The following is a 22080-nucleotide window of genomic DNA, read 5'->3' as shown; positions in this document are numbered from 1 at the left end:
ATCAGCGAGTATCACCAAGTGACTAGAATTGGTGCGCAACACGTGCAGTTGTGGAAAATAGTGTTTAAAACTGGTTTGGGGATACCAAACAACAACCTTATTAATAGGTTCCACAACCAGGATTAAAAAGAACAAGGATGGACGCTGTTTCCAAGAGACAGATTTAGAGTTCTCTAAACAGCCCTCCTAATACCGCCTTTGTCAACATGTTTCGACCGACTTATTGTGCCAAGAAGGTCACCCCGGTCTTTATCAGGGCATGTGTCGCCACCAGTGCCACTATCGGTCACACCGTAATTCGGTTAGAGATCCGATATGTTAATCACATATGATTCCAGTTGTGTGGAGGGGCTCCCAACAATCCGGGAAACATATACGAGTTTATTGCATGTGTAAACTCGACATGGCGTCTCACAGGCCGGTGTCCCAAAAACACAACTGTTCCGAGGAACCCTCCTCGTGGGTTAGCCTGCTAATTAGATCACCGCGTGGTTCTTAAACCACATGCATCATCACACCATGAACTAAGAGACTTGTCCCTGGTGAACATTACAGCGGTTCCAGTTCCTGTAGGGTATTGTATGATGTGTATGGTCCTACTAAACCTTTGCAAATTTCATATCGGTTTAAAATTCCTTTAAATGATATCGCCGCTAATACTTTCTCTGATGACTGGGAAGTTGAAACTATGCATTATTTGCTTTCAGATTTAGAACAATCAGCTGCATTTTCTAATCATATATTGTATGATGGTAAATCTAACTTTGGAGACAAGTTCTGTTATCAATAAACAAGTTACTTATCTTCGGTAACGCGTTATGTCAGAAAAAATTAAAATTACAAGAAAAGACGAGAAAAAGTCTGCCAAAAAGCAGCAGAGGGGAAGTTCTTCTCAGATTGGAGCTTAACTGGCATGGAAAGAAAAGTACTAATGTCCACGCGACTGTGTGGAGCCTATATAGGCACAGCAACGTCATAACCATTGCTGACAACACAGATGACGCCACGTGGAGCCGAGTGGAGCCACCTGACGTTGCCGGCAATGGGTATTGCTCAGCAAATGTTTGCAGGTCCACCCTGATGCCTGGGAAATTCAAAGGTAAGGAGTCTGAAGCTATATAGTCTCTTTCAGATATTATGGATAACGTTTTTTACACAAAGATAATATCCCATGTGCTTTTTACAATCACACCCAATAAGAACACTGCCCAACACCACCGAAAGGTAGTTCAAAAACATTTACACAAACGTTTGCATATTTTTGAGGTTTTGACACATCTGACCCAGCCTCTTATTATTATAGGCTTGCACCCTGTCAGGGGGTCCCTGCCTGCCACGGGCCGGTGAGGACTTTAACCCGTGCTCCTTTCCGCCCCGAGTACAGGACGGACACAGTCCCTTTAAGGCAGCATGGGCCTTCCCGGAGGAGGGAACTCCGTCGATGACGTCATTGGCTTCCCTCCAATCGGGAACCTCGGAGGAGCTGATAGCGTAGCACCCGGAAGAGAACAGCGCGACCGGGACCGGAGAGAAGGAAACGTCCAGAGAGCCTTGAGAAAACTTCGGTGTCCAGCAGAGGGAGAAGACAGAAGCTGCATCGCCCCAGGAATCGAGGAGAGCGGACCTGGAAGCTGCGTCGCCCCAGGAAGAAAGTAAGCCGAGAGGCTAACGAGACCAAGCTCCGCCCCGCAACGCTTCTGGAGAAATGTGGCTCCACAAGGTACGGGCCAGATTAAGGGGATTGGTCTTCTCACAGGGAGGGAAAGGGTAGGGGTGGGTGAGGGTGGTCACGGGACATGCATGTGTGAGCTGTACAGCACCACCCATTTGAAGTACACACAAGCACTGAGTTGTGGAGTTTTCACGTTGGTAACGGTCCCACGTGATCCCCCTCACTCCCCGCCCCCCTTCTTTCATGACCGGAGTCGAGGTAGTGCCAGTAACCCAGGGTCTCTTTTCTTTTGTTTTTCGAGTGCCTTCGGAACCTTGACGCCTTCCACTGAGATAAACGTGGACCCCTGTTAACAAAGGAACTAAGTGGCCGGACCAAGAAAGAAAGAGCGTCAAGAGACCATACTTACTTTTCCCGTCTCAGAACCTCAAGAGTCTTGTTGTTTTCTTACTTTTTTTGGACAATATAACAATAAAAAAACACCCCTCCACAACAACTATACCGGAGTGAGACTCCTTCTATTCTACGCCCCCCCCCTCCTTGCGTCCATCACACACCTACACCTGGGAAGAAAAATATGCTCACAAACACCAAACTGATTTACTCTGCTTCCTTTGATTCCAAACTATTTAACTGGGTTTTGACTTTTGGAAAGACAATAGACACAAAGTCTATATGGGGAACAAGAGATTGGCAGGTTCAGGGACAAGAGGCCTTATCCAGAGCATCATGTCAAAAGCGCTTCTTGTATGGTATATATATAATGAGCTATGGAAGATTTCTCAGCAGGAAGCTGTGGAGAGATTGTCCGAGATCCACAGGGTTAATATGCAAAAGTCTTTGGCTGACAACGGTATCACCACATTATCATCCAGAATTTATTCACTGGGCAACATTGTGTCTTCTGCAATCAACATAATTTAGCAGTACATGTCTATTTTACAACATGGACAGTCACAGTTATGTTCAATTGTAAAACTGAGCAGGAGGTTACAAACACAACATTATGGTCTCATGCTGTAGCGTTACATCAACAATATCAGCCTTTTTTCTGAACATGATCTGTCAGAAAGGGAAATAACTATGGCATGCAGAGATGCAAAATACACCATGCTGCACATTGAAAAATTTGACCAGTTACCTTTTACTGTGGCTGAGACACTATCAAAACACACAAGATGATGGTTGCACAATGGCAAAACATTCACCCTCAGTCACAGATCTGGGTTTAATCCATTGTTATTTTGCTCACCAAGCCACCCCTGTTCAGACATGGCCATATGCAAATCAGTCTTGTCCCTGTGCCTCATGGGAACAGTGCAGCCCCCAACTGCCAAGCCATGTCTTCCCTGGACCGGAATCACGCATCCTAGGACCGGTTTCTGGCTATCAGCCGTCTTCAGCCAGGATAGCTTGACTCCAGTGGCTTAGTGAGCACGGGACCCACGTCTGGGCATACCCTTCCCACATAGGGTGAATAGCAAAACACACAAGATGATAGACGGAATGTTGCACAATGGCAAAACATTCACCCCAGTCACAGATCTGGGTTTAATCCATCGTTATTTTGCTCACCAAGCCACCCCTGTTCAGACATTTTTGCTGAGACACTATCACCAGACTGAATTATCCATGGTAATATCACCCTACTGATTCCCCCTTCTGATTCCAAAATTGTCTCCAATACAACAGGTAGGCAGATTTGAAGCGCTAGAATGCGGTTAAGGGCGCGAGAATTGGGAATTACTGTTTAGGTTTAGATGCAGAAAAGGTGACAAGGAGGTTTTCCTTAGTGGCTCCGACTGTGAGGAAGCTTTTAGCAGATCCTTGGTTTGCAAGGACATTTCTCTTCATGGGGCAGATAATGCTTCTTGTGCGAACCGGTCTTGTTATCTGAAGGGTTACCCAGCTGCTGTGATACATCCGATTTTCAGATTGCTCTCGAATAGGCGCTAATAGATGCTGAGTTATCAAGGTTGCTGTGAAATTAAACTGGGCATCGCATACTGGTGACAGTTAATTCCTTAGTCACATGTTGTACCCAAGTACTGTTCCCACCGGCCACAAAATTAAGGAGACAATGCTGTGGCCTTTGATAAATGTTTCCACACGTGGTCTGATTTCCCTAGCAGACTGAAAGCCATGCTTTTTCAACAGGATGTGGCCTTAACTTTAGCCAGAGAGACGTTTGAGCTCCAGGTTGCAAGATCTTCGATTGAGATACAGACACTGCTCCACACCAACGTTCCACAGCATTTTGGGGAGCTAGTACATCGTATCTTTAACGTTTCTGATACAAAGGGAATATTGCACTTTTTTAAATGTATCAGCTCTTTACTGGTTAGCACCTTTTAGACAATCTTCCGAGTTATTCCATCATTTATACATTCCGTGCTGGAAAACGTTTTTGGGCAGGAATCCCAATTTAAATTTTTCTGCTCCGCAATGGAAGTCCCAGTTTAATAAGAAATGGAGACAGCACTGCTTGTGCTGGAATGCAGTGAGCACATGGTTCACACGTTTGGCACACTTGGAGTTCGAGAACAGGACGAGCACTGGGTCTTGTCCTCAACTGCATACAAGCTGTATTCTCCTGCCTGCATCGCAGCCATGAATGTGTATTGGACATATGCCTGATCATCTAACATGTGGTTGATGTACTACTGGACCTGTTAACAGCCCTTGGGTATCGTTGTCCCCAGCGTCTTCCATTGCTGATGAATGGATTTTTTGAGCCACCCTGGGATGCTTTGGATCCTTGTGACTTGGACAACAACTCTACGATACGCATACAAGATGCCATCCCTCCCTCAGCGGCTGCTGTGGGAACTGGAAGGAATCCCCTTTGCTCCATAAATCTGCTTTGAGGTGCACCTCTGGGATCGTCATCTGCGGTTACGAGCCACAGCAATGTTGTGTCTGCCACTTGGAACATATGAAATAATTGGCCTTTTCCGTGTGTGAATTTATTTATTTTTTCTTCCTTTTTTTGTTCGATAGGTATAAGATTTGGCCCTACAGCTTTGCCCGACTGTAGTGCTCAGATGACCACCTGCAGCTCTTCTACCGTGAGATCTGCCTCAAGCTCACATGCTACCTCAGGGGTGAGTCCGGGCATATCAATGTCCTTCACATAGGTCAATGCATCCTCCAGTGTCATTTCAGAGGCCGATGAATAGACTGACTGAAAGTGTTGCGCTAGTGTGTGCACTATTGTCCGCAGGCCAGTTGTTGTCTGTCCCTCCTCCATACTAATTTGCGCTATCCATCTGGTACCCTTGTCCCTTCTGTCAAGCCATGGCAGTAATTTCCTGGCTTTATCCCCGGTGTCATATATCTTGTGTCGTGTGGCCTCTAACTGCTGCCTGGTTAGTTCCGTAAGGTACTCGATGTGCTGCCGCTGTTTGAGATGCAGACTATGAGATGTTTCAAAAGTTGGGTCATTGGCATGATGGGACTCTGCATTGTGTAACTCTAGCTCCAGGTACTGTAGCTCTAGCTGCTTCTCCCGCTTATGCGCTGTAATGGAAGCGATGGCTTGTCCCCTGAGTACTGTTTTATATGCCTCCCATAAGATGGTCGGGGAGTCAACTGATGCAATATTTTCTTGGAAGTTATTATTTTTTTAGTTTTGTAAAGCGCCTGGTTACGCTCGGAAGGCGTGTCCCCGCGCTATGGCAAGTGGAGTAGGCAAAGCTGGGCCGCAAGGTCTGGTGGTTTACCGTGTGTACAGGTGGGTTTTCAGCTTCTTCCTGAAGCCAAGTTCAGATGGCTCCAGGCGAAGGTCCAAAGGTAAGGCATTCCAGCTTTTCGCCGCCAGGTAACGGAAAGATCTACCTCCCATGCGAGCCTTTCTTATCCTGGGGACCTTTAGTAGGCCTCCGTAGGAGGAGCGCAGGGCGCGCGTGGGCGCGTATTGGGTGACCAGACTCTGAAGCGGTGCTGGTGTCTTCCCAGTAAGGATGCGATGGCAGGTGCAAAGGGCCTTATACTCGACCCTACTCCTTACTGGGAGCCAGTGAAGGGTCTGAAGGGCTGCTTTGGAAGCAGATCTCTTGGGAAATTTCAGAATCAGGCGGGCTGCCGCATTCTGCAACACCTGGAGGCGGTTTATTGCCTTACTGGTGGCTCCCAGGTACAGCAGATTGCCGTAGTCCAGGCGCGATGTGACGAGGGCATGCACCAGCGTCCTACGGGCCGACGTAGGAAGGAGATCTAAAACCTTCCGCAGACTTTTTAGGACGCTGAAGCAGATACCCACCACACGGCCTATCTGAGGACCAAAGGACAGGTCCGTGTCAAGCCAAACTCCAAGGTTCCTGGCTTCCTGACAGGGTGTTGGAACTTCGCCTAAGCATGAGGGCCACCACGCCGACGACCAAACAGATGGGCTCCCTCCCACCACGAGCACCTCGGTCTTGCTGCCGTTTAGCTTGAGACAGTTGGTGGACATCCAGGTTGCAAGTTCTTGCATGCAAGCTCTGAATCTGTCCACTGCAAGATCGGGCGCGCGTGAAAGGGAGATAACCAACTGCATGTCGTCAGCATAGGACACTATGCGCAGACCATGGCTTTCGACGATAGGTGCCACCGGGGAGACATAGATTAAATAGGGAGGGGCTCAGGGACGAGCCCTGGGGCACGCCCTGTCCCAACCCGATTTCCCTGGAATAACATTCTCCCTGGCGAACCTGAAAGCCTCTCCCTGTCAGGAAGGATAGGATCCATTCGAGTGCAGCACCAGATATCCCGCCACTGTTCAGACACTGTAGCAAGGTGGTATGTGTCGAACGCTGCACTCAGGTCCAATAGGATGAGGGCCATGGTCTGACCCTCATCCACCCCCTGGCGTAAGGTCTCCACAGCCATCAGAAGCGCTGATTCAGTTGAGTGGCGGGGACGGAAACCAAACTGGGTGTCGTGCAGGAGGGCAGCCTCCTCCACGAAATCCATCAGTTGCATGTTTACCGTTTTTTCCGCCACTTTGGCCAGGTAGGGCAGAAGGGAGATGGGTCGGAGGTTCTCCAACATTTCGAAGCTGATGTTGGGCTTCTTCCTAAGAGGTAGATCCACCGCCTGTTTCCAATCTCTGGGCACGGTCCTGGTACGAAATGACACGTCCAGCAGGTGTCTGATGTAAGGTTCTAGCACTTGTAAGCTATCAACTAGCCGTTTCGGCGGGGTGGGGTCCCGTGGGGAGCCGGACTTAACGGACCTGCAGATCTTTAAGAGGGCCTCCGGGGACGAGGTGGCAAAGTTGGTCAGTGTGTGTCTATTCCTCCATTCCCTCGGGACTTCCACAAACTCCGACCCTGCGGTGGGGTGACTGGGGAACGCTGAGTAAATTTTCACTACTTTCTCGGCGAAAAAGTCTGCAATCCTATCACAGGATTCCACCGAGCAATCATCAGGGGCGATGGTTGGTTTCCCACCCGAGAGAGTTTTATAGAGCAAAAACAATTCCTTTGTGGAATCCCCAGCTTCACTAATCCTGGTGGCATAGTATGCCGCTTTGGACTTCCTGATTAGCCCATGATAGGCTCGCCTCTCAGTTAGGTAGATCTCCTTAGCATCTGCGGCAAAAGCCCCTCGCCACTGTCTATCAGCTCGCTTCAGTGCTGCTTTCGCAACTCGGAGCTCATCACTATACCACAGGCTGTTTTTTGTGTGCGGCCACCCGATTTAGCATGGGAGAGTGGGGCCGTGCAATCGAGCGCCTCGGTGATGCGTTTACAGAGGTTGGTGTTTGCAGTATCCGCATCATCCCCCCCCGGGCTCCCCCCTCTGGTTAGTGCCGCACAGAATTTAGCCTGGGAGAAGGTGGCCCATCTCCGCCTAGGGTGGTACAATGGTGCAGGCTCCGGCGATCTTGCCCCTGGGATGCGTATGGAGAATGGTACCAGATGATGATCCGACCAGGGAATAGGAATGGGAGTCATGGCTTCTACTTCCCCCCAGTTGACAAATATGGGATCTAGCATGTGGCCCAGATGATGAGTGGGACCACCTACTATCTAATTCAGCTGGAGGGCTCCCAGCGTCTGGCAGATGTCCCTGGCAGCGTTGTCCATGGGGTCATTCAGATGTAAATTAAGATCCCTTAGTACCAGGAACTTGTCTCTGCGCAGCGCAGCCTCCATAATGCCTTCTACCAGACTCTCCCCAAACCTGGCCTTAGGGCCTGGGGGTCTATAGATCAGAAGACCCTTCAGCGTGCAACCCTCCTTAACTTTGATGGTGAAGCTCCCTGCCTCACTGTCCAGGATGGGGGAGTAGTCTAACTGGCATCGTAGGCTTTGCTTAGCTACAATAGCGATGCCCCCACCTCTACCAGTATGTCTATCTTGCCAAAGCATTATGTAGCCCTCTGGTAGCGCCTCTAAGGCATCAGGGGTGGAGCATTCATCTAACCACGTCTCTGTGAGAAACACAAGATCCCACTGTTTCTCAGTGAGTAGATCATAGAGATCTAGTTTATGTTTCCGCAGGGAACGTACGTTGAGCAGGCCACAGGCCAGGTTGTGATCTCTAGGAGCCACCTCCCTGCCAGAGTCATAGGAGAAGTGGCAATGCTCACAGACCATGCCATCCTCCACTCGCATGTTATGCAAACATGAGTTAGCAATGGTTCTGCGGAGAGCCATCAGCTCCTGCCTGCTCCACCGTATGTGCCCCGCCCGTTGGACATAGGGTCTGGCCCTGGCCCGCGTACGATCGCAGACGGGCGCAGACTAGCTTGATTTAAGCGCGACTTCGGCATGCCTTCATCGCGCCCACTGCGCTCGTCGGCTGCCTCCCAGGAAGGCTTCCGCCTTAAGTATCCCGCAGCCCATCAGCGTGCAAAACACTAGACCGCTGATCGGCCTCCCGCGCACCGGAAGTGGCTGTCTTTACCTTCCGCGCCCTCCGCACAAAGGTGCTAACCACCGCGTCGGGGCGGGAAAGATGGATGACAGATCAGCCCCCCGGTGTGCGTCCTCTGTCAGGTAGGTCTTCCGGACTCTGTGCTAAGGGGGCGCCTGGACGGGAAGCCTAATTCGCTAACCCCCCGTCTGCACCAGCACAAGTACAATTAAAAAAGAGTTTTTAAAAACAGAATGGCAAACAGTTAAAACGAGTGCGCGCTGGCGCTTACACAAGCAGCAATGGGCTCTGCCACAACCCACTCACCACAAATGCGGGCGGAACTTCCGGTGCCTTAAGTATCCTGCAGCCCTTAGGCGTGCAAAACACTAGACGGCTGATCGGCCTCCCGCGCACCGGAAGAGGCTGTCTTTACCTTCCGCGCCCTCCGCACAAAGGTGCCAACCACTGCGTCGGACCGGGCGGGAAGGATGGATGACAGATCAGCCCCCAGGTGTGCGTCCTCTGTCAGGTAGGTCTTCCGGACTCTGTGCTAAGGGGGCGCCTGGACGGGAAGCCTAATTCGCTAACCCGCCGTCTGCACCAGAACAAGTACAATTAGTGCTGAAGTAATGGTCTGTCGCCTTTGTGACTGCTTTCCTAATCTCGGGGACCTGCAAGTAGCCGGGATATTTCTGGTAGATGCGTCGCCGTGTCTGATGGTAGTGAGTGTACTGCAGGAGTAATGGGGAATGGCCAGAAATGCCTCTGGGTTTGATCTCTATACTTTCGATATTTTTAAGGCTACCCACCGATCCCAGGAAGTAATCTATTCTCGTTAGGCTATTGTACACCCCAGAGTGGTATGTGAATTGTCGCGCTGTTGGTTGGTGTCGCCTCCACACATCCGTGAGCCCAAGTGCGTCCATAAAGCTCCCAAGGCGTGACACTCCTGAGTTATCCACTCACACAGGATATCTATCAATGGCGTTGTCCATAATGGTGTTAAAGTCCCCACCAATGAGTAGTTCTACCTCCGGAAGGTCAAGTAAAAACTCACTGAGATCCGGGAGTGCCACCGCATGTAGTGGAGAGGGGATATAGACGGAAACTATATTAAGGGGCCGCCCATCCCATTAAGTGATTATGGCTGCGAACCACCCTGATACATCAGTTTTGGCTTAGTGTATTATTAATGGGAATTGTTTTCATACCAGTATACCCACCCCCCTTGACCCTGAAGAGAACTCCAAGTGTGCCACCATCTTATACCCCCATCTGTCCATCGCTTTGCTTGTGGTGCCAACAAGGAGTGTCTTTTGCAGCAGAACTACCGATGGGGAGCCCCTCTTGATACATTGCAGAACCAGACCCCGCTTTATTTGGTCTCCCAGGCCTCGCACATTCCACGTAAGCAGGGAAAGAGGTGACACCGGAGCGAAGGGGCTTGTATCCGGCGCAATGTGCGCTGTATCATTCACCGTCATGTCCAGTGGAGCCTGGAAAGTGTGATGCGGATTCGCAGGTGTAAGTCATGTGCTTTATATTGTGCACTTGTACTGCATAATCTAGTGCTGTATCTAAAACCAAAACAGACCTGGAAATGAATATTTGAACAATCCCAACGCCCACACCCCACTCCCTGCCTTGCGGACTCAGAACTGCCCGTCACCCCTACTCAGCAGAGTGCTTAGAACCCAAACCCATGAACTTTACTTGTGTGTATGGAGCGGGAAGTCTGAGGAAGACCGTGCTCATCCCTTGCCCCAAAGACCATAGTCACTGAGACGTCCATCTCCATATCTCAGTCGCGGCGGGCCCAATTAGGTGCCTGTTCATACTGGATTTAAAATTGTCACATAAAGTCTCACTCTCTGGCCTCCTCCCGCAGCTGTTCATCCTCCTCCACCCTTTGCTCACGTTCATCGAGGTCCTCCTCCATCCCGAGACGTCGTCGCCGCCTGTCGGAACGTCCGGAACTCTCCACTCGCCGCCATCCCTTGAGCCAATCGTGGGCCTCCTCCGGCGTCTCAAAAAACCATGCTTTCCCATCCGCTACCACCCATAGCTTTGCTGGAAATAACATTGAATAGGGCAATTTACAGGCTCTCAACTTCTTCTTGACCTCCAGGAAACTCCTGCGTCATGCTGAGACCGCCGCTGTATAGTCCGGGAAGAAGACACCACAGAGTTCTGCACACGCATGGGCGGTGCTACCCGCGCCGTTTGTAAGATGGCATCTCTATCACGGAAATTAAAGATGCGTGCAAGTAATGGTCTGGGGGGGGGGGGCAGGTTTGGGCCTGCCTCCTGGCACCCCATGTGCGCGTTCTAGCGAGAAGAAAGTGGAAAGACCTCAAGGCAGCAGTCTAGTTTTTATTAGTTCCTAGACGTATAGGTCCATGGCGGGGCCCCCTTCACTTTCCGGAATTCCCGTAATTCTAATGTTTTTACGACGGGAACGCCCTTCCTGGTCGTCCAGCTTCTCCGCCATACAGTTTTTTTCAGCCTCTAATTGCGATACTTTTTTGATTAACATGGTAGTGTCCTTTGTCAGGAATGTAGTCACTTGTTCCACCTCCGTGACCCTAGCGGGTTTTTTCTGAAAGTCTGCCCTGAGGAAAGTTACATCTGCAGAGATAGACCCCACCATCGACTGTACGTTATTTAGGGCAGACATAATATCTTCCAATGTCACTTTGGGCGTTTCCATCTCTTCCGAGGCTTTATCCGTGTGTCCTTTGCGCTCTGGAAGTGGGGGAAAGTCCTTGCTGTATGCAAATGTATCCAGTTTTCCCTGCTGGGTCGTGTGTGGACCTCTTCCGCCTATCTTTGTTTAGGTAGTCTCTCCTATCCGCCACTACGGTGGGCCGTGTAGTTTAAGGGGCGGCCGCTGGAGTTAGGTCCCTGGCTTGTCCGCAGCTGTGTGACCCACAATCTCTATCACTCACACGGCCTCAGTCTAGAGGCCGGCCATGGCCAATTCGAACCAATCTGTACCAGTAGCCTTTTGTTTGTGGGCGAGAGCACGCCTGCAGTCCAACATGCAGGCTTACGCAATTTTACAGGCCTTCACCATGAACCCTGCACCAAGGTTTATGCATAATATTGGACGCCACTCGTCCCATTGGCCCTCAGCTGAGCCGGTATGTCCCGTAACTGTGCGTTAATTAGTGCTTTCCGGCGCCGCCGAGCAAGGAACCATGCAGGCTATCCAGTCACTGGAGCCCCAGTCTTAATCAGTCCAGCCGGTGCAGTTCACTATAAAGCCAGCCAAGGCAACGCACCGGGGGCACCACCGGGATGTAGCCCCTTACAGCTTCGGTCGAGCTGACGCTGCGACGCCGGGCCGATCCCGCAGGTCACAGTCCGCTCTGTCCTGGTTCATTAGCCACCATTGCAATTGTTGTGCAGGGACCTCCGAGATCTGAACGCAATCGGACAGATTCCCCTGATGTTGGGCCCACTGGAACTTCAGGTCCCACTGCAGAGCCCGCATTTGCCACCTGGCATGATCTACCAGCAGGATGCAGGTAGCCATGAGGGTAGGCAGCCTCAGGGTCATTCTGACCGAAACCCAGGATAGAGGCTGATAGATCGTAATCATGGACCGAATATCCCGGACTCGCTGCTCGGGAGGATAATCCAGAAACTGCATTGTGTCCAGGACTGCTCCGATGAAAAGGAGCTTCTGAGAGGGAGTCAGGTGTGACTTCTGCACGTTGATAGTGAACCCCAGCGAATGCAGGAGGTCCGCCTTAGTCTGGAGGTGAGAGACGATTGCCTGGGGCAAGCCTGCCTTTAACAGCCAGTCGTCGAGATAGAAGAAGATTGGAACCCCTGATCTGCGCCGATGAGCTGCGACCACCGCCAACACCCGAGGGGCGCTTGTAAGGCCAAAGGGGAGCACGGTAAACTGAAAGTGCTCGTGGCCTACCGTGAACCGCAGGTAACGCCGGTGGGCCGGCAGGACGGGGATGTGAGAGTAAGCATACGGCAAGTCCAACGCTACCATCCAGTCACCAGGGTTGAGGGCAGACCGGACCTGAGCCAGTGTCAACATTTTGAACTTCTGCTTCCGTAGGAAGCAGTTGACGTTCCCGAGTTCCGAGATAGCATGCAGGCCTTTGTCCTTCTTGGGCACCAAAAAGTAGTGGGACGAGCAACCACAAACTACTTATGGAGCAGGAACACACTTGATAGCTCCTTTGGCCAAGAGAGCCATGACTTCGTTGGAGAAGGGCCAAATGATCCTCCGACATGCGATGGTATAGGGGTGCCATGGATGGAGGGGTAGTCTTGAAGGGTAGGGAGTAGCCCCCCTCAGACTATCTGTCTGACGTGATGGTGCACCAGTGGGGGAAGGTGATGGCGAATCCTGCCACCCACTGGGGATTGGTGGCTCTGAAAGGTCGGAGAAGGAGGGTTTGGAGGCTGCTGCAGAAGGGGCGCTGATCGACTGGCCCGCTCGCTGGCCCTCAGACCCTCGACGGTGGGTCCCATGTCCCCGGCCGCACAGTGGCTGGACAGCTTGAGATGGCATGTGGTCCTGGGTGGAATGTAATGGGACACCCCTTCCATATCCACGAAAGGGGCGAAAAGCAGACTGCGCAAGGCGGGTGGAGAGGCCCAAGGATTTGGCTGTAGCCCGGGAGTCCTTGAAATGCTCTAGCGTGTTGTCTGCGTTTTTGCCGAACAGGCAATGGCCATCAAAAGGCATGTCCAGCAAGGTAGCCTGGACATCCCCGGAAATACCAGTTGACCTCAGCCAGGCGTAGCGACGAAGGGCTACCGATGTTGAAATTGTACTGCCTAGAGAGTCGGCGGTGTCTAGTCCACATCTTATAGTGAACTTGGCTGCATCTCTCCCCTCGGCGACTGCAAGGGAGAGCACAGCACGGGCCTCCTATGGGCATTGTGGCAGCACTTGCACTACAATATCCCACATAGAGTGGTTGTAACGGCCCAACAGAAATGCGGTGTTCACCGGCCACAGTCCCAAGCTGGAGGAAGAAAACATCTTCTTCCGAAGGTGGTCCAGCTTTTTGGATTCCTTATCAGGTGGGAATACGCCTATGGATGTAGAGGTTTTGACCACCAAGCTCTCAAGGCTGGGGTGTTGGGAGAGGAAATAGGGGTCGCCTGGAGCCGGGTTGTGGCGTCAGGCAATCATACTATCCACAGGAGCGCCTGTGTTGGGCTTGGACCAGGTGCCCAAAAGGATGTCAGTAAGAGCTTCATTAAAAGGCAGTAGGGGCTCCGAAGAGGCTGCTGCCGGTTGATGCACCTCCGTCACGAGATTAGTTCTGACCGCCACGGTAGGTAGATCGAGGTTGAGGGCCTCGTTCGATCTACGCAACACCACTTCATATGAAGCACCCTCCTCCGTAGCTACAATAGGAGGAGACAGCATGCCAAGGTCTGAGGAGGTATCCAGACCACAGGCTTCCCCAAAGTCCTCTCTCCAATCCGATTCATCTATCTAACTGGTCAGCCACAGGGTCTACAGACCCTTCCCAGTCCTCCTCTGGTTGCCAATCTGGCCTCTAGGAAACACCAGGGTCGAACAGAGGTACAAAAGTACTGCTCGGCGCTGGATACAGCGTTGGTCGACATTCGAGGTGGGTGCGGGCGGGTTTGGGTGCAGTGGTGAAGTGTACACCATGGTGGTCAGTCCAAAATGGCTGCATGGTGTGGCTGAATTGGATGTTTGTCCCTCCTGCGAAGATGGTGTCGAGGGTGTGTCCCGCTCTGTGGGTGGGAGTGGTGACGAGCTGCCTCAGTCCGAGGTTGGCGCGGTTGTCCAGGAGGGTGAAAGAGTCTGGGTCGCTGCAGTTGTCGAGGTGAAAGTTCAAAAAGGAGGGAGGGAAACTCAGACGTCAGCGAGCAAGGGCGACATCAAAGTAGCTATTGCAACGTCATCCCTCCGACTACGACACCAACTATGAACGCGGAGCCAACCGACGCCACCTTTCGACGCTCAGGGGTATTGCTGATGAAAAAATTCTCCAGATCCAGTCTGATGTTGATTCTAAAGGTGATGAATCTATAACTGTCTCTTGTTTGGCTGGTCTTTGAGTGAACTACATTGCCCTCTCTGTCACATTTGCCCCTTGATGTATTCCTTCTCCTATTTTTCACGTAGCTGTCTGGCTAGGTGGGATCCCACCTGGTTCCCCTGAGCGTTAGAGATCTGGCAGAGCTAGAGCAGGGTGTACTCTGCCCTATTGGTGTAGATCACCTTGGTTTTCCCTTTCAGGCGCTTAGTTTACATTGTTGGGCCCAGGTGAGAGTCTTTTTGTGTTCCCTTTCTATTTCCTCCAGTTCAGCCTCTGGTGCCGCCTGCTCCTTCGCCCTCGGTTTATTCAGTGTGGTATTCAGCTTGATGCATTTACCCCAAAGTACCGCTTTAAAAGCGTCCCAGTTGTTCAGGGGCGACGTTGCGTGTGGCTGATTTAATTGAAAGAATTCTTTGATTGATGACCGGTGTTCGTCTCGTAATACCCTAACTCTAGTTAGGGAGACAGGGATGTACCATCTTGGCGGGCCTGGTGTGGCAATTCCCCAGGATAGGTAGATTGTGATAAGGCTGTGATCTGAAATAGTAATCAGGAGAATTTTAGCCGCCTGGAGACACCCCAGTAGGCTTTGCCTTATAAATATGTAGTCCAAGCCGTGAGTAAGTTTGGTGTATGTGAGAGAAGAATATATAATCTTTGATGGTGGGGTTAGAGTGATCTCCATGCATCGTTAAAACCTAACAATTGTATAGTTTTTTTATCCCTTTGGGGAAGCTGCCGTGGAAGTCCTGTGGGGGTGTGTGCTAACTATTTCTGCATGCCATGTTAAGCTAAAGTCCTCCATAAGGACTGTCGCCCATCATGTTTAACAGGGAGGCCAGGAGTGAAGGTTGTTCTATGTTAGGTGCATAAGCTAATATAAACGTGCATTGTCTTCCCCTCAATTTCCCCTTCACCATAATCATCCTGCCCTCCCAGTCTTATTTTATGCCTTCTGGTTGGAATGTTGTGGAACATTATTGCTACTGATCTATTTAGATGTGTTTCTTGTAGTGCCACTATATTGAAGTGGGGGTATACCAGATATTTCCAGATTTTATGTAATTTGAGGGGCGAGTTCAGACCTCTCACATTCCACAAGGCTATTGAAATTATCCTGTCCCTGGTTCTGCCCTCCCCCTTATGATTGCTCCCTCTCAACTTTCCTTGCATGAGGATCTCAATCCGCCCCGTTACGCTGACCCTCCCTCTAAGGCATAGTATTGTTGCATGTCTGCTACCCCTGTATGCCCGCCACCTTCCCCTATATGACTCCTCCCTCCAAACATGTAAAACAAATAACCAAGATTAACCTGTGCTGGGTGGCCAGAGGGCCCCAAGCCGGAACATCACTCAAGGTTGCGGTCATGTTGGCGGCTGCCTTGGTCAAGGCCCGGAGCCTCGGCTGTCTCTTGTCCAGTTCAAAGGTAGCCTAGGAAAGTATTTCCTGGACAGGGACGAGGTGTAATTGTAGACTGTAAAAGTCTGGTACCGCGTTTCTTCATCACTTTCCTGAGTATTGTCTCCATGCTTTATTTCAGACTGTGAAGCTCCCCACCTGTAGGGTCTCCACAGTCTCTTCTGTGTTTGCAGTTGTCTTGCTATGTTTTTGTTTTTCTGCATTTGGGAATCGTATGCCATTGGAATGTCGTTTTTCTTTCAGACTCTTTCCCTCTCGATGTTCCATGACTGTTGTCGTCCTCTGGGTTCGTGAGCCCTAAAATTCCTAAGTCATCCTCCAGGTGTGAAATGTCGTTAACGAAGTCTCTACCCCTTTGCTGCGGCAGTTGCTTGCTTTACACCAAGAGGTTCCTTCCCCAAGGTTTAGTGCAGGACCTGGGAGACATTAGCCATCTTAGAGTCAGGTATAGGATATACATGTGACACTGCAATTGTTCTTTTCTTAAGGGCTGTGCTGCTGTAGCTGTTTTATGACATCACCTTAATGTTCGTAAGAAGGGGCCCTACCTTCGGGTGCCACTTATGTTCCCCAGTGATAGTACTTGGCGGGCGCCTCTTTAAAGTCAGGTGTGTTGTGGCCTGCATCTGGAACCCTTCAAAAGCGGCTCTCTATTGTCAAAAGGGCTGTGGGGGAGTATTTCAGTTGCCCTTGGTCTCCGGTGCTCACAATAGGGTATCCCGGCGCCACCAACAGTGCACCCGCTCACGGTCTTTCGTCTCTTATCTCATGTCTACAATGGCAGGTGGAGTCCTTGTAGAGTCGGAGCCCTCTCCCTTCTGCTCTGGAAGCGCACCGCTGCTAACGCTGTACTTCTCTTTGGCCATGATCTCCGATGCCTTTCTCCGAATGGCCGGTTACTGTTGCAGCATTCGTAAGGGCTGCTTGTCAGAGTCAACGCTTCCCTTATTTCAGCATGGCCGGCGATTGCATTTTGGGATGCTGGTCCGTTACTTGTCGTTGCTGGGATCGCCTCTTTCCCCCTGTCTTACGGTATGCAGGTTCGTACCGGTGTGGGCCCGCTGTCGCATTTCTTCTGCAGCCGTTTAGAGGTCTTCTCGGCTACCCCTCACGTCTGGAGCTTACCAAGACAGCTACGAGGCTCCGAAGCCCGATTGGATCACGTCCACCTGGCCATCTAGCCTGGCCACACCCATTGTTATCTGATTTTTATGGTCTAGTTTGTGCGAAGGAGCAGGGTTTTTTTGGGGGGAGGGGGGGTCTTGGTTTCTATATGATTTTGTTTTATTTGATAAATCTTGCTGAAATGCAGCACATCCTCCGGGATGAAGGCCTATGCTGTGTATTCCAATCACTGCCGGACACCGTTTGTAGACTGATAGCTGTGCATTCAGACTCTGCAGGTTGATGAACTACATTGTTCCATAAAAGAGCAGTCACACACCCTTTAGACTCATAGATGTTTTATTAATTGCCTAGTAGCTCAAAAAAATTATTATTTATTGTTGTTTATTTCTGTTTGCAGATTGATGTCTGAATAAATAATGTATTCTTTCACTTTTAATCATTGTGTGTTTATGTTTCTTGGTGTATCATTTCACAAGTCTACATGGGGCTGTAACATTCTGGACTTCAGATGACATGGGTGGAGAAAAAGGAAAGTTTATGAAAAATGTATACAAATATGTTTAAAAAATTGATGTGCCGCTTGCTCTGGACTGAGATATTGCTTTGAGTATAGTTGTGAACCTGCTGGTCACTACACAGCAACACGCAGTGAAAAGTAAGCTAAAGCCATATGAGGAGAGCCAGGCTCCCCAAATGGATATGGAAGCAGCTACTGTAGTCCCAGGGAGCTTGTGAATTGTCACATGTGCATATTTAGTGGCTTACTATGTCCTTCTTCCCTCATAGACAGGTGCTTAGAATTCAGGGCTGCACTTATGCTGTTTGACACCAGTGTGTCAAAGCAGTAAAGGTGCAGCAAAATCTAGTGTTTTATGGTTTTCTGGCAAATTATTCCCTTGGGTGGTGTTTTTTCGGTTAAAATTGTTTTAACTTAAAGGGGGTGAGAGAACAGTTACAGGATTGACACAATAAATTAAGTTGCTTATTGACCTTGGAAAAGCAAGGAACTAGCGTTCTTAGCAGCAACAAATTATACATCTGACAAGCAATTTCCTCAGCAAAAACAAGAAACAACGAACAATGTTACATAAATATTTAAGAAATCCTGCATGAAAAAAGAATCCAATTTGACTCACCATTTCTGGAATAACCTGAAAGTGAAGATTTTGCCAGCCGCTCCAGCCCAAACTCTTGAATTTTAACACAGCCGTCTGTACCGCAGGAGGGTAATGTACCATAATCTGGAGATGAATAGTTGGATTGTATATCACAAGTACTGCTTCTGTTGCTTTTAATGTCCAAAAGTTGGCTCTTCACATCAGACATTTTACTACGTACTTCAGCAATTTGAGTTTTGTATCTCTTTAACATCTTTAAATCGGGTGGGACATGCCAAGAAACCGGTTGCCTCCTTTGATCTCTATCTTTCCGAGAACATGATCCTTTATAGAAAGAAAATATCCTGTAAGTAACTAATATGCAGTAACGCAAACAAATATTAACCACATTTGGTTTTGTGACGTGTAAGAGTCCTCTATTTATTTTAGGGAATTTATACAGCAACACATACATGAACAATATAGTGGAGTGAAAGGGGATGGGGAACAAGATGCATGGGCATACATTATATACCAGACAACTGAAAAGATGGGCCCTTTGGTGTCATCTGAAGTACAATATGCTACCTACCTTCAATAACAGTTTTGCTAATGGAGATTCTATTATAGTGGAGAAATATTCCCGTTGTCAGATACCAGTATAAAAACATCAATAACAGTAATGGTCGCTAGGTGGAGCCTGTGTGACCCAAGTCACCAAGCTACCCAAGGACAGAACCAGTGGAATTAAGAGATGCTGCAGTTGCAGTGTTTCCTGCATATTTATGGATTTACCACATAACCCATATCCTGCTACATAATCTTCAGATTTTTTTCCAATTGTTGCTAACTCATTCGAATCAAAAGTTGCTATAACGCAGCGATACATTTTGCTACACTTTGAAGAAGCTATGCAAATGTTTCACTGGGCATTCTGCAGCTGCATATTGCGGTTTACTAATTAGATGAAACCTTTGCTTCTTGGTTTAACGTGTAAAAGAACAAGTTACTTACCTTCGGTAACGCTTTTTCTGGTGGATACAGTATCTGCCTGTGGATTCCTCATCTTGTGAATATCCCCTTGCGTCAGCAACATTCGGAAATTTCTTTTTGTAGCTTCGTGCCGACGTGGACGACGTCACAGTAGCACGGCATCGCGCGCAGCTCTGCTGACGTCACCGACTCCATAATAGGCCCACGTTGGCGTGATGACAAGAGTTCCGCCCTTTTTTCCGTGCCATCAAGGCACATGGACGGACCGATAACAGTAGATATGTACACAGTATACACACTACACAACTGTCAAGATAACACACACAGTGTGAAGACAATAAAGCTAATCAAGTAGAATAACACACTACTTTTGAAAGCAACACATATGCATTAAAACATTGCCAATAACTTAGGTTTAGAAGAGTGGACAATGGGGAGGCGGGTGGGTCAGTGAGGAATCCACAGGCAGATATAGTATCTACCAGAAAAAGCGTTACCGAAGGTAAGTAACTTGTTCTTCTGATAGATACATCTGCCTTGTGGATTCCTCACCTTGTGAATAGAGTCCCACAGCAGTCCCCTCTACCGGAGGAGGGTGTTCACTCTACTATACCAAGAAATCCTGTAGGACAGAGCACGTAAAGTGACCATCCCTCCTCACTTCGGAATCTAAGCAGTAATGCTTCGAAGTGTGGAGGGAGGCCCAAGTTGCCGCTCTACAAATGTCCTCTACAGGTATAGCCCTAGACAAAGCAGAAGTAGCAGATCTTGCTCTAGTTGAAAGAGCTCTTAAACCTTCAGGAGGTTCCTTACCCACCAAAGAGTAGCATATCTTGATGCACAAGACAATCCATCTTGAAAGTGTGCGCTTGTGCACCGCCTTGCCTCTTCTGGCTCCAACAAAACCCACAAAGAGCTGGTCATCCACTCTGAACTCTCTGGTTCTGTCCAGGTAGAAGCTCACCGCCCTCTTTGGGTCCAAGCGGTGAAGTCTCTCCTCCTCCTTGGAAGGGTGAGCTGGAGAATAGAAGGTAGGAAGAGTAATAGACTGTCCTAGATAGAAGGGAGTTACCACCTTAGGCAGAAAAGCAGCCCTGGTCCTGAGTACCATTCGTTCAGCATGAATGGTCAAGAATGGGGGCTTTGAACTAAGAGCTTGAAGCTCACTTACCCTCCTCGCCGAGGTAATTGCAACCAGAAAGACTGTCTTAAAGACAACAGCCTCAAGGGACACTTGTGTAAAAGTTCAAAAGGTGAACCAATTAAGAATGTAAGAACAAGGTTCAAGTCCCATTGAGGTACAATAAAGGGAGTAGGAGGAAATGTATTTATAAGACCCTTTAAAAATCTTAAAACAACAGGAGATTTAAATAAAGACGGCTGATCCGGCAAACAGAGAAATGCCGATAATACCGAAAGATAACCTTTCACTGTAGCCACAGCAAACCCTTGCTGAGCCAAAGAAAGCGCAAACTCAAATATGTCTGACAAATGAGCCCTCAAAGGTTCGATGGATTTCTCTCCACACCAAGAAACAAATTTAGACCACCTATAAGAGTAGATAGACTTGGTGGAGTCACGCCTGGCCGATAAAATGACATCCACCACATCATGTGGAAGAGAAAAGGAATTCAGATTGCCCTTTTCAATCTCCAGGCAAGGTGTAAGGTCTGGAGGTGGGGGTGTAGAACCTGCCCTTCCATTTGAGAGAGGAGATCTGCCCTGAGAGGGAGACGGAGCGGCGGGCACGAGGAGAGGTGGAGAAGATCTGTGTACCACACCCTTTTTGGCCAATCAGGAGTGACCAAAATGACTTGGCGAATCTTCATCAGAACCCGAGGATCAAGGGTATGGGAGGAAATGTGAAAAGGAGTCATGAGTCCCAACTCAACTGAAAACGCATCCCCCTACATCGGATACTGGAGGCTGCAGAATAACGGGCAGTGAGCATTCTCGTGAGTGACAAACAGGTCCACCTGAGGAGTTCCCCACGCCCGAAAGACGTGACGAACTACCTCAGGATAAAGCCTCCACTCGTGGTCGGCTGAGAACTGCCGGCTGTCTGCACGTACGTTCAGAACTCCGGCCAGATGATTTGCCATCAGACAAATCTGATGATCCTGAACCCATGACCAGAGACGCAGAGCCTCTCTGCAGAGACACTGCGACCCTACTCCTCCCTGCTTGTTGACATACCACATCGCGGTCGTGTTGTCCATTAGGACCTGAACCGACTGACCGCGAAGGGAAGGGAGGAAGGCCTTGAGCGCCAGACGTATCGCCCGCAACTCTAGAAGGTTGATGTGAAGCAACCTTTCCTCTGGAGACCAAAGACCCTTGATCTCCAGATCCCCCAGATGAGCACCCCAACCTAGAGTGGATGCATCCGTTATCACTGTGGCAACCGATGGAGGTATATGGAAGGGCTTTCCTTGAGACAGATTGTCCTCCAGGCTCCACCAAGACAGATCCGCCGAAGCTTCTCTGGAGATCCTCACAGACTCCCTGAGATCTCCGTTGTGCTGATACCACTGCCTGCGGAGGCACCACTGGAGTGCCCTCATGTGCCAGCGTGCATGGTTGACCAACAGAATGCAGGAAGCCATCAGACCGAGCAGACGCAGGACCTTCAGGGCTGGAACGACCTTTTCATTGTTAAATAAAGATATCATTTCTTGTATGTCGCGAATCCTTTGAGGAGGAGGGAATGTCCGACATACAGTTGTGTCCAGTACCGCACCAATGAACAGGATGCGCTGGGAGGGCACCAGGTGAGATTTGGGTACATTTATCGAAAAACCCAACCTGTACAACAACCGAGTTGTGACTTGCAGATGATGGAGCACTTACTCTGGAGATTCCGCTTTG

At 49.6% G+C, this 22080-nt stretch overlaps 1 protein-coding gene across 6 annotated transcripts in view; it reads right to left on the bottom strand.

Annotated features, from left to right (window-relative positions):
- TRIM37 (tripartite motif containing 37) overlaps positions 1 to 22080 on the bottom strand; it is a 1151903-nt gene that overhangs the window by 265904 nt on the left and 863919 nt on the right. For all 6 annotated transcript variants that reach the window (XM_086954978.1, XM_086954980.1, XM_086954981.1 and 3 more), the window contains exon 19: positions 18259 to 18564. In XM_086954978.1, coding sequence (XP_086811104.1) covers positions 18259 to 18564 — 306 coding nt within the window. The remainder of the gene's footprint in view (positions 1 to 18258; positions 18565 to 22080) is intronic.

The sequence above is a fragment of the Lissotriton vulgaris genome, chromosome 2_1 (assembly GCF_964263255.1).
Source record: "Lissotriton vulgaris chromosome 2_1, aLisVul1.2, whole genome shotgun sequence".
Lineage (NCBI taxonomy): Eukaryota > Metazoa > Chordata > Amphibia > Caudata > Salamandridae > Lissotriton > Lissotriton vulgaris.
The sequence above is the reverse complement of the archived record's forward strand: the minus strand, read 5'-3'. Positions and strand labels throughout refer to the sequence as shown.